Genomic DNA, 16,226 nt, shown 5'->3' with positions numbered 1-16,226 from the left:
ACTAGATGATTGCTAATTGCTTCATGTTGACAGTTGTGTATCTTTTTGCTAAAGCTGGTGAAGTCTGAACTCATAAACCATGGTTGGTAGTGTAGGAGAAATAAATTGTAGTATAGGGGATAAATCCAAAATGGAAGACGTATGTGAGAAAATTTCACCAAAGTTTATTATGAAGGTGATTATTTTACTTATAAAAGAAAACTGAGAGAGATAATACATCCTACAGGGAAGTTATAATAGTGGAAGAATCTAGTTTAAGGAGGTTCCAGTATTCTGGATTTACATGTAAACACCCGAATCTAGTTAGTCATAGAATGCCCCTGTTTTTTTTTTTTTCCTGGTTTTAGAGAACAAAATCATACTGCAACTTTTGCTTGGTCCTAGGCATTCTTGTGGTGCTTAAAAACAGTAGTGGGAACATGGGAAAACATTGCAATCCAGTATTCTGGATTTACGTGTAAACACCTGAATCTAATTAGTCATAGAATACCTATGTGTGTGTGTTTTTTCCCGGTTTTAGAGGACAAAATCATACTGCAACTTTTGCATGGTCCTAGGCATTCTTGTGGTGTTTAAAAGCAGTAGTGGGAACATGGGATAACATTGCAATTCAAGTAATTTTGTAGACGCGAGTAAGTGAGAATAACTGCCCTCTCAAAGGAAATGTTGTGTAACTTGGAAATCAAGCTGGTTTGGCATTTGTGGCACACTCAATGGATTTCAAATACCTCACCTCGTATTTCATGTGTTCCTGTCACAAAATCCCGTAGCTTTACTTCTATGTTTTCCCTTTTCAAATTATTTTTTGATTCGGTTTGGTTCGACTTGAATTTTAAATTGCAAACCATATTATGGTAGTGGTACCCAGAGTGTGATGATGAGTCATTGTTTTTGGGTGTCGTGAAGAAGTGAAAGTGGAATATGCTGGTTTTCATTGTCGTTTTGGTGGAGTGTTCCATTGAGAAAGTGAGCTTTGATTACATTTCAAAAAGGAAATCACGGCAATCAATTTAACTAAAGGGAGGAGTACTATTACCTTGTAAATTTGGTGGTGATGTTTTAATCTTGCTTTACTTTTGCGTTCCCAATTGTAGGTGACTTTTAAATCTATGTATATGTCTGATTCTCTATTTTACACCGTACTTGGTCGCAGTGTAATTAAAAGCGAAAAGTGCAACAAGCCTCTAAGGTCCTTTGGGGCTTTAAGCGCAAATAAAGAGTGGGCTTTGATGAAAAAAGGCGCAGATGGAGAAAAAGAATACAAAGTGTAGTCCAAAATTAATTATCATAAGCATGAATAACAAATATATGGACAAAGAAATTGAAAAGAATTATTATAAAGTGAAATATCAATTGTTTAGTGTAGCATCTTCATTATTGCACTGATTGGCACGGAAAAATATGTCTTAGAGCCTTGATGAGGACACTGAAGCGCCCATAAAATGAGGCGAAGCGCTCAACATGTTTTGCGCCTCGCATCAGGGCTTAAGCGCGCCTATGACAACACTGCTTGGTCGAGGTGAAAATGAATGGCTTCCAGAGGGGAAGTACTGTTTTACTTTCTTTTAGCTGAACAACTCTACAGGAAGGGATGAACAAATAACTTCCCCAGGAAAAAGTAAATCAATGAGTCCGTCTCCCTCTCTTGTGAGGTTGAACATGGTTTGCAGGGACAATAATAGTGTTCAATAATTATATGCATCTTTCATTTCATACATGAAAAAGTTTTGGTTTCTTCCTCTCTCTGGCTAAATTAGTCCTATCTTTTGCTATTACTTAATATGTTCTCATTTAACGTACATTGTCTGCCCCCCTCCCCCCACGAAAAAAAAAATAAAAAAAAAAAAATACTGACATTCTGATTGTATCATGGAACTACGTGGATTGGTCCTGGTGTGTAGGCTTAAGTGCTTTGTGACTTTTTTTGATTCCAAAGACCTGATAGATAGTTGTAAGATTTTTGTTATGTATTCAGTCTAAGATTTGTTAACCATCACTGATATATTCACTTTCTTCAGGAAATGGTACGTTTGATGAGGGAAAAGCGCTTTCCTGCTGCTTTCAAGTGTCACTATAACTTCCATAAAGTTAATGATTTATCAAGTGACAACCTGCCATTCAAAATGGTGATCCATGTATATAGTGATTCAGGCTTCCGCCGATACCAGAAAGAGATGAGGTCTATTTTTAACCATTTCAACAGAAATTTGTTACTCTGCTCCTTTTTCTCACCATTCCAGCAAAATAATGTTTAGCTTTTGGGTTGTGCTGCATATGTCGTGTGATTTTCTTGATTAAAATGATTCTTGTCATGTCAGGCACCAACCAGGACTGTGGCCTTTGTATCGAGGTAATATTTGTTCATTTATTATTCCAGCCAAAACAATAACTGATCTGCTAGCTGATATAGTTGCTAACTTGTAAAACCTTTAACCTTGCTAACATGCAAAGCCACCGATTTTTTGTTTTAGTTTGCTATATTGACTCGCTTAGTTTGATAGATTGGATAGAATAATCATGGTATTAAATTGATATTATTTTATTGAGTGTTTGGTTGGTCTTTGAGTCCTGCATAGCTAATCATGTATAATATAATACACCAATTGGTATCACTTTATACCTAATAAAACATGGAATAACAATATATGGAATAAACATCAAGAGACATAATTAACCTTATTTCCTCTAAGCCATCATCAACACCCTTTCAATTTTTTTTTTTTTTTTTTTTGATCAGTTAAGGTTTATTATTAAGGTACCAAAAAGGTACTAAAAGGATACACAAGACCTGCAGGGCGATAACACCCTTTCAATTTTATTAAATTTAAATATAAATCCATATTTTAAATCTTTCCCTATATACATTTTAGTACAAAGAACCAAACAACAACAACTACGCCTCAGTCCAAACATTTTGGAGCCGGCTATGTGGATCCCCACTTCTCCATTTAAGTTCATTTCATATCATCATCATACTAAATAAAATAAAATAGTAATAAGTTATATATAGTAATACACATACACAAAGAACCAAATGTCCGACAAAAAATAATCTCTGCATTATAATACTAATCCATGTATTACAATCCTGCATAATTTGTTTCTTAACCAAATGGGGCCTAAGAGAACTTGTCAGAGACATGACTGAAACTATTCATTCTCCAGAGTTAAGAGGAATCTTCTTTCTCTTCTGGGAGTAAATGAGTGGTTTCTTCGCTGGTGCTTGAGATGATGTGTAACTTCTGTTACTCCTATTTAAGAACAAAGGTATGGTATTTAAAAAGTCATAAAATTTTGATGCAACAATTTTATATGTCTCCTCTGGGGGAACACAGAGTTACGTAGTCAAGTCACATCATCTATAGGACATGAACCAATTCATCAGTGTGTATCTGCATTTGATTTTTGAGTTCCAATTCAGAAATAAATATATTTTATGGCCTGTTCTGCAAAATGTTGGTGTCAAAAGTGGAAAAGCAAGTTGAATTTGTCGGCAGAAAGTTCCTAATTATTTTCTGGGGAGATGTAGGATCAGTATGCTTGAAATTATTTCCTTATCTAACCTCCCCCAAAACCGGTCTTACTCATAGCATCATCTATTGCACTTTGAGTTGCTGATGTAGCTGTTCACAGGCTTTTTCGTTGACCTGGATTTATTCAAGGTCAATGAGAACAAAACTGCTGAAATGGTAGGAAGTAGCAATCAAATGGTAAAACATGAGGAAGAGGACAGCAGTTTAGCTGATGAAGACGCAAATCTGATGGTCAAGTTGAAATTTCTTACTTATAAGGTAATGCAGTTTTTAAATAAGCTTTTATTAACAGTGACTTGATGTCACTCTTGCCTGTTGGTGAGTTGAAACTGGTTGTTCTACTTCTACTAGGGGCATACTTTTTCAAGTTGTGGTTATCTTTTAAATCAATTGTATTTCTTTAATGCATGGCTCATGCAGAATAGAGCAATGCATGAGATAAGCTCCCATTATTTCGTGATTACCGACTATAACCAAAACAATAAGCTTATATGATACTGGAAGCAAGTTGGCTGCTCGAAGATTGCAGATACCGTCCTAGATTTAGCCATAAATAAATGATGCAGATTAGGGATCGATAGATGTTGCTTTTAGGATCCTTTCACCCTCTTATGAGAAATCAGAGTTTGTGCGTTCTGGGATGAAGTATGTCTGCAAGGCTAAACTTAAAGAAATTGGCAAAGAGGCACCACCAGATATAGAGTCTGCTGCTTAAATTTAAAAGAAAAACCTTTTGTGATAATACTGCATTATCAATCACGTTAAAGAACGATAATCTTCTGGTTTTGGTATAAAGAATTTGTAGGAAGATGGCTATATAGAAGTAGGCCTCACATAACAGAACTTCAAGCTTTTAAAAAACATATGCGAGAATTTATTATTATGCACTGCACAGCACCCAGACGTCTGTGGCGCCTTTTCTCCAACCTGTTCAATCTGCCAGTTATGTTATGTCCTTATTTCCCATGCCAACGGTGCCACATAAATTGGGAGGGAGTATCATATAGCTGGAATCTTAATGTGCTTAACGCTTTTGTTATGAGGTTCTTTATATGTTGAGATTGAGCTTGAGCCCACCAATTTAATTACAATAGTGAAAGTGACCACAGTGGAAAACTCTTTTTTTTTTTTTTTAAAATCTTTTTTTCCCGTAAAGTATTATGATACTCTGTGATTTTTCCATTTAATAAGATCTAAAATTTGGAACTTTATTGGTTAGCATTCTATGTTTCTTTGAAGTTTATCACATGTTGAGCAAAGAAATTTCATGTTAATTTTTGTTTCTTTACTGTGCAGTTGAGAACTTTTTTGATCCGTAATGGCTTGTCGACTCTTTTCAAAGAAGGCCCTTCTGCGTATAAGGCTTATTACCTAAGGTGAGGTTTATCTGGTTGTTCCCTTGTTCTTCAATGCAGTTGTAGTTGAACTTGGTGCCTTCATATACGTTGTGTCTGCGTTTTCAATTTGTTCTATGAGGAGTCTGCTACATTTTAGTCGACATAATTCAATAATTATAAGTTGTTCCATCCACATTTTGATTGATCTTTTAAGGGGTGTTTGTCGTCAAATAATGAAGTGCTCCTAATGATTTGTCATGATCATCCTTCACTATGGTTTTGAAAAGCCATATCTTATCTACTAGGCTATTAAACTAGTTGAATTTCTAGTTTTCAGATCTTAAATGTCCAGTCTGGCTAGTGTAACTACTATGAATCTAGACCTTATTATTTTTTAGTAGTTGTTCTTTTTACCCAAAGTTCGAGGTTATATCACAAATGTCTGTATTTTTACATTCTCATGCTTGTTTTTGTATGGCCGGCCTAATTCAGTGATACAAGGACAAGTTTCTAGTGCATTCCTCTCAAAAAGAGAGAATGATTTTTTGGCTGTACTGTCTTATCAATCCTCAAGGATAAATTATAACATATATTGATCTGTATAACAATATGATCAATCTAGGCAAATGAAAATTTGGAATACTTCAGCAGCCAAGCAACGAGAACTCAGCAAGATGCTTGATGAATGGTAATACTAAATGAGCTTACAATTTTCTACGATGAGTCACTTTTATCTTCCCAGTGTAGCATCTTAGAAGAACTAAATTTTCAGGGCAGTATATATACGCAGAAAATATGGGAACAAACCATTGTCATCATCCACATACCTAAGTGAAGCTGAGCCCTTCCTTGAACAATATGCAAAGCGTAGTCCACAAAATCAGGCTTTGATAGGATCTGCTGGAAATTTGGTCAGAGTTGAAGATTTCATGGCTATTGTTGAAGGAGAAGATGAAGAGGGTGATCTCGAGCCGACGAAAGATATTGCTCCTTCAAGCCCTAGTATTTCCACCAAAGACATGGTCGCGAAGAATGAGGGTCTCATTGTTTTCTTTCCAGGTAAGATTGAACCGGTTTTTGAATTTCCAGATTGTATACGATATCTGAATGTTCTATGGTGGTTTTGTATTATCTTGTTCTCTAGTAGTTTGGTTGTAGTTGCTGATGTAACCCTGGAATCCTTTATGTATTATATACGTAATGAATCTCTTTTGTTTTTAGAACCTCCTGCAACTATTGAAGTAAGCATTCTTTTCAACATGCAACTCTAAATTGCAGGAATACCAGGTTGTGCTAAATCTGCACTTTGTAAGGAAATACTGAATGCTCCAGGAGGGCTTGGAGATGATCGACCAGTTCATAGTTTAATGGGTGATCTTATCAAAGGTATGAGGTGCTTTTCAACATCGTTTCGCATGTTCCTTATTTATAAAGGAATTTGATTTTGCATGTCCATGTATCTTGTGCCTTTAGGTTGTTGTCGGCATATCATGTTCTCACTTCGTCTTGTCCTGTATGATGGTATTTGACAGGCACAGGGTTTAAGATGTGAATATTTCTTATATATAGGAGCGGTAATAGGGGAAGAATATCTTTAAAGTAATGGTTGGAAGTTAGTTGATAGAAAAAACCACATCAAATTTTTTTTAAAAAAAAAAAATTGAATTCATAAAAGTTATGAAAGTTGTATAGAAATAGAAGGGCGTTAAAAGGAGTATTTATTAGTTGTTCTGTCAAGCATTTGCACTTTAATACAGGTTGGAACCAATTGAAAAAAGTTGTACTTAGAACTAAATGCATTCTCATCTGGTTCTTTCTTGCAACAAACATCTGACTCCTGAAACTTGTGGTACTCCATCCTTTCAATCTAGGTGTTTTAGTTTGAAAAAGAACGCCTCTTCCTATATTTGATAACTCTCTGATTCCAACATTCTACATGGCTTGTTGACAAGATTCATAGGGGACTTTGGTACAATACACATCTTTAGTTTATGATGATAAGATTCAAAAGTCCACATTATTTTCTTAAATTCCGTGCCTAGTCAAACTAAGACACCTAAATTGGAATGGAGAGAGTAATAATCTCCCTCCCTTCCTTGCTTGAAAAACTTAACTTTCTCTCAAGATAAAACAAAGTTTAATCTCTGTATGTCCATCATATTAATAGGTAGATATTGGCAAAAAGTTTCTGATGAACGTCGAAGAAAACCTTACTCGATCATGCTTGCTGACAAGAATGCACCAAATGAGGAAGTATGGAGACAGGTAAGCTTTTGTATATGATAAACTGTTCCCTGAGTGGTACAAATCCTCCGATGCAATTTTTCATAGACAGCACTTTTTAAGGTTATTTTCAGTTCCAAATTAAAAAAAGATACAGTGGTAGTGCTTCAGATCTTGATATTACTCAGTCTAGTTGTAGCATCAGTTCTCTTTACTTTACTACTTTGTATAATGCCACGGAATGCATCTTCTAGTTTAGAGTGCCACGGACTGCATATAAAGAACATGAGTTTTAAGGTTATTTCGGTTCGGAAATAACATAAGATGTAGTCGTAGTGCTTCATTGCCTCACCAGGTTTTATTCTCATCTTTGCAGATTGAGAACATGTGCCTAAGCACCAAAGCATCTGCTATTCCAGTTATACCTGATTCAGAAGGTCTTGAGAGATAGTTCCTTTTTAGTGTGTGTTGCATACATTTTCGATAAACTGTTATGCTGCTTCTTATGCAAGTTTGCTTTGATTTATGAAAAGTTGGGGCCACTGATTTGGTAGTTCACCCAGCGCTCTAGTGTCTTTATTTTGCATCTCTTACTATGCGATTTATGTTATTTACAATTCTTGTTTCTTGTTGGGTGAAAAATTATGTCCGATTCAGGTGGAACTCTGACTTTGCAGTTGTCTTTCCCTTTAACTTATAGTGGTGAACTCTCATCATCCTGTTATATGTTTTGTTTCTAGGAGATGAGACAGATACTTTCCACCTATACTTCTTGCTTTGCAGTTGTGTTATCTTTAACTTAAGAGGGGTGAAGCTCTGTACCATCTTGTTATATGCTTTTATTTCTTGGAGAGAAATTGTAGGCTAGTAGTTCCACAAATGATGTTTGACCTTACCTTTCTGTATGGTCTGTGATGTTGGTAGCGGTAGTAAGAACTGCTTTTAGAAAGTTCATTTGCTTTTTCTTGAGTCATACTTATCTATGTATACACTATACACTATATGGGGTCTTAGTTACTGCGTGGCTAATCATGCAGGAACTGAAACCAATCCATACTCTGTTGATGCACTTGCGGTTTTTATGTTCAGAGTACTTCACCGAGTTAATCATCCGGTACTTAACTCTTCATGTTACTCTGTCCTTGTTAGCTGCTCTTCACCCATTTACTCCATTCAACTTGGATACTGATGCCTTAGACCTCTATTTTCTGCTTGATCCTGAAGGGAAATCTTGACAAGTCATCTCCAAATGCTGGATATGTGATGCTAATGTTTTATCACCTTTATGATGGGAAGGTACAAAGTCTTATTCAGCTAACAAGATCATCTCAGTTCTTTCTCCCGTATATCATTAGTCATAAATAAATAAATAAGGCATCTGTATCTGATTCTGTTGGTAAACTTTCACTCAGAGCCGTAAGGAGTTTGAGAGTGAGCTTATTGAACGATTTGGCTCGCTTGTCAGAATGCCTCTTCTGAAACCTGAAAGGTTAGTAAGTTTTTTTTTTCTTCTGAAACCACCCACACCAAATAATAAGGTTGGCCAGGTTGAAGTGATTTTTCCTTCCTCTTTATTTGTTGGTTATGTTAGAATGGAGTTCGAACTCTCGTCATTATCCATCGAGTTTTGAACCGTGTACCAGTTGGTCCTTAGAGATTTCTCAGTTATAAAGATAGTGTTAGTGTTGGACCCCCATATCATATTTTTTGATGACATAACTAAGTAAATAGAAGCGTGCTTTCTCTAATAACTTAAGCTTTTTAAGCTTTTAGATGAGAGCACCCATTTCAACATAGTATTAGAGTAGATAGGGGGTCCCAAGTTCGAGTCTCATCGTCACCGGTTGTCAAGAAAGAATTTCCACATGCTTTTAGCCCATGAAAAAGATCAGGCTCGCATGTGAGGGGGTTTGTTGAAGACATAACTATGTAGATTGTTAAGAATTGGTGTTTGGGCCTAACTCAACCCCAAAAGCTAACTCGTGAGGGGAGGATTGCTTAAGTCCATATAAGGAGACCGCTAGCGTGGGCAATTGAATATAGAGGTCCAACATCGGTACACAATAATTGGGATAGGTCCTGCTCTGATACCATGTTAAGAAATGGTACTTGGGCCTAACTCAAACTCAAACTCAAAAGCTAGCTCATGAGGGAAGGATTGCCTAAGTTCATATAAGGAGACCGCCCATCCCTTTTTCATAGGCTATTTAACATTGGGTGATATTATAGTTGAATCCTCTCCATAATCTTTGTTGGTCCTTTTTTTTTTCCGCGCACGCGAGTGTGGTATTGTAATTCAATTTAGAAAAAGAGGGTGTTAGTGTTATTTCTTATGCTAGGGAAATATACATAATGTTGCTGAACTTGAGAAAGTACTCGTAAATTTGCTCTGAATTGTTTTCAAATAAAAGACTTGAAAGGTTAATTCCTCGTATTCCTTGACAAACAACAAACTAAAGCCGTTCGGCACAATGATTGTCACGCCCCGAACTTGGGCCTGGACGTAACGCGGGACTCGGTGCCTAACTACATGCGACCGAGCGAACCAGCTGGCTGGCTGAATCAACATGAGGTATACATATGTATTGAAAACGGAAAATAAACTTAACTCATGCTGATCTCCTAAAGTCTGATTGAATAAATAATTGAAAGTGCGGAATGCTGAACAAAGTCTTAAAGATAAATACTATAGTCCACAAGGCTAACATAAAAGCCTGTGACTCTGTCTAACTGGTAATCTATGAAGCCTCTAATGAAGTACTGAAAACACTGACTGTTGCGGGGCCAAGGCCCCCGGCATACCTCACTGTCTGTAAAATACTGAAAGACTGTAAAATAATGATAATGCCCCGAAAGACTGGGGCTCACCAATCAGCTGATACTGTAAATCCTAGCTAGCAGATCCGTCATCCTGTAAATCGTTACTTGCATCGCGAGATGCAAGCCTTGGGAAAAAAGGGACGTCAGTACATTAGAATTGCATTGGTATGTAAAGCAACTGAAAGAACGAACTGTAAGTACTAAAACTGAAACTTAACTGATAATTGATAACTGAATTGAACAAAGAAGTAAAGATATGAATACTTCCTGTTTTGAATAGAGAATCACTTGTTTAACTGAACTAATAAGATTTAGGGCCTCGGCCCAATATAAGTGCACAAATCAGTGGCCTTGGCCAAGTAAGTGCGTCAGTCAATGGCCTCGGCCAAGCATACGTATACATATTGTGCCCTTGGGCAATCACATAGGTTCAAAATTCATTTATTATTATTATGGTATTGAGATCACTGGAATATTGAACATTACTAAACTGAGACATGTATTCAAGGACTGATTATGAGAACTGAAGCTTTAACTAGTTTATAAACATGCTGAGTATTCTAGACTGAGACTCATGGGTATCAAACACAAGTCTATATTAATTACGTACTGAGCTCACAACATTCGGAATAAAAGTCAAACAAATTCCGAAACTAGCGAATAGAAGTTCTGCAACTATTCAAGGAACTAAGCTTAACTATATTTCTGAGGCAATTCGTAACGTTGTAAAAGAACGTGGCATAGGGAGGATCATTAATATTCCCAAACGTAGAGAGTTAGCCTCATATACCTTAATTCTCGCCTTTGAGCGTAACACAACGTTCGTCAACCCCTTTCAACTTTAATCTAAAACAATACAAGTCAAAGGGATTCAATATTAGCAAGAATACTCGTGCTTTGGTTATTTAAGCATTTTATCAAACACTTGGTGGGCGTAAAGCTCCACAACCTTCATTAATGGTGTTTTCTTTTCTCTTGCTTCTAGTTGATTCTAAAATCTCAATTAGATAGAATTAACACCATTCTTCATCACCCATATGATTATAACAATCCTAAGTCAATAATCCAAAACCCTACCATAGTTCATATGATTCTCTTTATTAAACCCATAAATTTATCTCCGAAGAATTCATCAATTCACAACTACAAATGATTAGAAGGGGAAAGGATTACCTTTTTGATATTCAATTTCCTTGAATTTGAATGCTAAGGTTTCCACGTCCAACGATAACGTCTCAATCAAGGTTCTATGGATTAGAAGGGTTTAATCCCGTTAGAAGGGTATTAGCGACTTGAATTCAACCTAGAATCATCATAGAACTTACCTTACCTGGGAGGGTTCTTGAGGCTTGGGACTTGTTCTCGCTGCCCTTAGGATGATTTTTCGTGATTAGGGATGTTTGGGAAATCGCACGCGCGACTCGTGGCCATCACGGGTCTCGATTTTTGTAATGCTCATAACTTCTTGTACAGGGCTCCGTTCGGCGTCCACCATATATCGTATCTACGACTTTCATGTTTTAAGTTTTCTCAAATTCCCAACGGATTTTCACGATAATATCGTGGAAAAGTATTTCATAGCCCAACGGATTTTCAGGCAGAAGGCGTCAGAAACTTAGCCGATTCTATCGAATCTTAAGCACCTCACTATTCGTCTTGATTTCAAAACAACTATTTCCACTCATACTCATCCCGATAGGACTTCACATGTCTAAAATGTCACATTAATACTCATTTAACACATCCACACCTAATCCGAATTTACGGAGTGTTACAATGATGAACATTTGTAAAGTATGTTTAAGAGCTAAACTAAATAACCCCAAACATTGAATGTCTACATCTATTAGCGTAGTCTTTTCCAGTTTAGGGCTAGGTTGTTCGATATTGAAGTATCTCGTTTACTTGGGGAAGAAAATGAAATTTGGTTTTTAAAATTCTGTTTTCAAGCCCGATGGAAAGAAGGACAACAATTGTTGTTTAGACATGAAGTATAATCATATATTCTTGGTTGACACGCGTCTGACTGGAATCCAACTATCAAGTATGATTTCAGTAGGTAGCCAAATTGGTTATATGTGCTTTCACCTGGTCATTAATTTACATTAACTAGTTTGAAGATAGATCTAATCTAGTTAAGCATATATTCTAACGCGTCATTATATAAAACAAGCTTCCAAAATTTTGAAGGAGATTGCTAACTTTGAACACAAACTCCAATACTTGTAACCGTGTTTTCTTCACGGCGAAAAACAAAGGGGAAGAAAAAGAGGAAAGTGGGTCTATAAATCCAATTGTTTTATACTCCCTCCGTTTCAATTTATGTGAACCCATTTGACTGGGCACGACATTTAAGAAAGAGTGAAGACTTTTGAAACTTGTGGTTCAAAATAAGTCTTGAATATTTGTGTGGCTGTAAATCATTTCATAAAGTGAATTTGTTTCCAAATTAGGAAAGAGGTCATTCATTTTGGCACGGACTAAAAAGGAAATAGGTTCACATAAATTGAAACAAAGGGAGTATAAAACTGGAGTTTAGGATACAACAACAACATTTCAGTATGCTAATTACAGCAAAGCTATTTGGTAAAAAATGTTCAACTCTAGAGGACATTAGACAACTAGAAGTTTCAGTGATAACTGATTGATAGCAATGCTACCAACAACATGCCGCAGGTAGGAATTGCACTGATAAGATTCCACTATGATGTCAGATGACTTTTTGCCTTAATGTCGTTAAAATCTGTGCTCTGTTGCCATTGCTGTGGGGGCAGTATTTGGTATTTGACCTGTATAGTTTGGAAGTGTTTCGATTCTTCGACATGTAGGTCTTCGCTAGTTCATTTGCTTTACTTGCTGTTGATGTTGTTTATGATCATATGAAGGTCTCCTCTTCCGGAGTCTGTGAGGTCTATTATTGAGGAGGGAATCAATCTGTACAAGCTTCATACAAACAAGCATGGCAGGTCAGTGTAACATTCAGTAAATGTAGTTCATGATTTCCTCCAAACCCTCTCCTCTTTTTGCACTTGAGTTAATAGTGTTCTTGGTAAGAAGCAGCATTATGCCTTCCGATATGTTGCACGATGTGGAGCTATCTCGCTTTTACATCCTCAGCTAAAAAATTATTTTCAATATAATAGTTTTTGTTGAAGCAATTATGAATTGAATTTGAGGTTTCCACTTTCTCCAGAATGCTTTATTAAACGTATGGATATTATGTGTGAATCTTTCTTCCATCTTCTTCATCTAGGAAGCTTCGATTCTCATTTCTTTGTGATGATTGAGTTGCATTATGATGCAAAGGGGTCTTGATATTTAATGGTTAACTGTGAATACTTCTTCATTGATTTCCAGCTTGACTCTACTATTTTTGAGCATGATTTGGAGCTATGAAACTCCTTTTAACACTTTAATATATAATTCTGCTCTTGTTGTGTTGCTTTGCCTAATAATAACTTTGTATATCCACATGCATGTTGTGTCCTAAATTAACTGCAATACGACTATGAAAACCTGCATTTCTCTGCATGTTTCGATAGGGGTTCCAAGCAACTTATATGCTTTTTCTTTTGGGGTTAAGATGTCTTTTCTCAACAAATCCCCATCCCACCAAAAAAAAAAAAAGGGAAATAGATCTCCACCAACCAAAAGTTTTTTTTTGGGGGTGGGGGGGGGGGGGGGGTGGGGGTTGTGGAGGAGATGTCGTTATGACCGGCTTCGTTCAAGCAAAATCATGTGATTTTTCTAGTTATTCTTAAATTTAGGTTTTTGGTATTAGTATTTGGAGGACAAGAAAGTCCCGATGTTTTGGTTACACGCTGACAGAGGTCTATTTTTGCGTTTTTGAGTGATATATTCATAAAAAAAAGCTAAGGTCACCGTGTATATATATATATATAAAAGTTTTTCACTCCTTTAATTTTTTTTTGTTTTTTGTTTTGAGGTAGTCGTGTTTTCAGTTTATTGATTGATTGTGACTAATGAGTTTTTTTTCCTTGTGTGTGATTTTGTCCATTCAATATGGTAGATTGGAGTCTACAAAAGGGACATATGTAAAAGAGTGGATTAAATGGGAGAAGCAATTGAGGGACATTTTACTTGGAAATGAGGATTATCTCAATTCAATACAGGTAAGTTTTTGCAGCTTAGCGGAGTGCTCTTAGATCTCTCAAGGCATGTAATTATCTGATCTTACTTTCCACTGGAAATACAATTTAAATTGCTATAATGCTATTCAAGCCCTTTTCTTCACCATGACACATAGTGGCACTACATGCATACTTTATTTGAGTTGTCATACCTGTGTAGGAATTGTATGATAAAGACTGGAGTAGTTCATACGGTTCTTCAAATACACCAAATATCAGCAACAAATTTTGACTTTCCCATAGTAGATACTTATGCACACACCTATAGGATATGTATACTCTTAAACGAGTCCATGTAACATATCCATTGACCAAGCACAGAAGCTATTTTACCTGCGCGTTTGCATAAATGTGTTCTCTATGTATCTTTGACACGGGGAGGGTTCAAGGATTTGGGGGAAAAGAGTGGCTTGAAGTAGGAAGTCATGTCTCTAGAAAAAGAATGAATTTCTTCCCTTAAATGAGCTGATACGCCAAAGATCATAAGTGCTGCATTAGCAATGCCTTTCTAGTTGGAAGGGTTTGTTGGATGGTTCAGTATTCCATGATCAGCAACCTGCCTCCCCCTCGGGAACCCTGGCTCAGTGTGAACGGATATGAGTTGTGACAGCTCTAAAGAAATTTACCACATTGTGGTAGGAGCGCTTTTGGAGTCATTCTGCAATTTTCTGTTTCAGGTTCCATTTGAATTTGCTGTTAAAGACGTCTTGGAACAACTGAAAGTTATTGCGAGGGGCGAATATGCAGCGCCTACTTCTGAGAAGAGGAAGCTAGGATCTATTGTGTTTGCCGCTATCAGCCTGCCAATTCCAGAAATTCTAGGTCTTCTGAATGATGTAAGTGAATTTGCAAATTCATAAGTTGCACTTATGGAGTCTCGATGGCTGGAGGATTTTATGTCTTGATGGTTGTAGTTAGTGGTCATGCTCTTACCGTACTTATTAGTTTGTGCACAGAACATATTATTCCTTGTGGCTGGATTGTTTTCTTGGCAGGTTTAAGTGACTGATAGTAATTCTTGTTTATGTGTTTGCTGCCTTCTTTTTCTTTCAATTAACTATCTTTTTATCTGTTTTTCTGGGATTAAAAGATTGTTACAACAATAAAATCACTGTGTTATGTTGTTGTTGTAACAGTCTTTTTAGCCCAGAATAACAGATATTCTGCTTTCGCCTTTTGTCCTTCCAATCTGCATGATTTCCTATCATCTGAATTTTTCTGCATTTCGTTTAAAAATCCTTCGGGTGAAGAGTGAAGGGACTGAGGAGAGGCGTTCTAGTTTTGCATAACGGGACTCAAGTACTCAACTATGTTATCTCATGCTTCTCATTATTTGTGGACAGCTAGCACAGAAAGATCCGAAGACTGGCGATTTCTTGAAGGACAAAAGCATGGAGAAGTACATTCAGAAGGCCCATTTGACCCTGGCTCACAAGAGAAGTCACGGTGTGACTGCAGTTGCCAATTACGGTTCCTTTCTTCACCAGAAGGTGCCAGTAGATGTGCGTGCTTTGTTGTTCTCTGATAAGTTAGCTGCACTAGAAGCTGAGCCTGGCTCTGTTGAAGGTGAAAAGGTCAATTCTAAAAACCAATGGCCCCATGTCACATTATGGGCTGGGGAAGGAGTTACAGCGAAAGATGCCAATACGCTACCACAGTTACTTTCCCAAGGGAAGGCTACTCGCATTGATATAAATCCACCGGTCACTATAACTGGCACTCTCGAATTCTTTTGAACTCTACTTGTAATTCCTTGTGTCTTGAGTGGATTTACATATTGTGAAATCCTAAATTGATTCCGAGTGGATATCATGTAATGATTCTCCTGAGTTGCAGGAACAATTTTGTAGGATCGTGCGCTTTTGGCTGGAAAGCAGTCTTGCAGAATAGGAATTAGATGTAAAGAAAATGTACAATGTTTAGGCAATAAAAGGTCTTTTTCCTGGGTACTTTGAAACCCCGGGTAGCATTTTCTTGAATAAAGGCAGACCCTTTTTCGCCAGTGTTTGATATATTAGTTGTGTTATTCCTGCTGTGTGTTTGCATTTATAATTACGCCTTGATCTGAAGGAAGTTAGAATTGATTTATATGAATTCTCACTATCCGTGTTGCTCCATTAAACTGTAATGGCTAAATTGTATTTCCAGAATATGTTTGGGTG

General features: G+C 36.8%; 1 protein-coding gene across 1 annotated transcript in view; it reads left to right on the top strand.

The window, feature by feature from the left end:
• Window positions 1–16,090, top strand: part of LOC132065635 (tRNA ligase 1) — a 28,175-nt gene extending 12,085 nt beyond the window's left edge. The window contains exons 12-27 of the mRNA XM_059459115.1: window positions 2,019–2,179; window positions 2,319–2,350; window positions 3,634–3,791; window positions 4,830–4,909; window positions 5,493–5,558; window positions 5,643–5,929; window positions 6,149–6,256; window positions 7,038–7,135; window positions 7,470–7,530; window positions 8,131–8,207; window positions 8,318–8,389; window positions 8,506–8,582; window positions 12,799–12,879; window positions 13,944–14,046; window positions 14,742–14,900; window positions 15,408–16,090. Of these exons, the coding sequence (XP_059315098.1) occupies window positions 2,019–2,179; window positions 2,319–2,350; window positions 3,634–3,791; window positions 4,830–4,909; window positions 5,493–5,558; window positions 5,643–5,929; window positions 6,149–6,256; window positions 7,038–7,135; window positions 7,470–7,530; window positions 8,131–8,207; window positions 8,318–8,389; window positions 8,506–8,582; window positions 12,799–12,879; window positions 13,944–14,046; window positions 14,742–14,900; window positions 15,408–15,800 (2,013 nt within the window). The 3' untranslated portion in view covers window positions 15,801–16,090. The remainder of the gene's footprint in view (window positions 1–2,018; window positions 2,180–2,318; window positions 2,351–3,633; window positions 3,792–4,829; window positions 4,910–5,492; window positions 5,559–5,642; window positions 5,930–6,148; window positions 6,257–7,037; window positions 7,136–7,469; window positions 7,531–8,130; window positions 8,208–8,317; window positions 8,390–8,505; window positions 8,583–12,798; window positions 12,880–13,943; window positions 14,047–14,741; window positions 14,901–15,407) is intronic.
• Window positions 16,091–16,226: the final 136 nt, after the last annotated feature.

Source organism: Lycium ferocissimum, chromosome 7 (genome assembly GCF_029784015.1).
Source record: "Lycium ferocissimum isolate CSIRO_LF1 chromosome 7, AGI_CSIRO_Lferr_CH_V1, whole genome shotgun sequence".
Classification (NCBI taxonomy): Eukaryota; Viridiplantae; Streptophyta; class Magnoliopsida; order Solanales; family Solanaceae; genus Lycium; species Lycium ferocissimum.
This window is presented reverse-complemented; position numbering and strand designations above follow the sequence as displayed.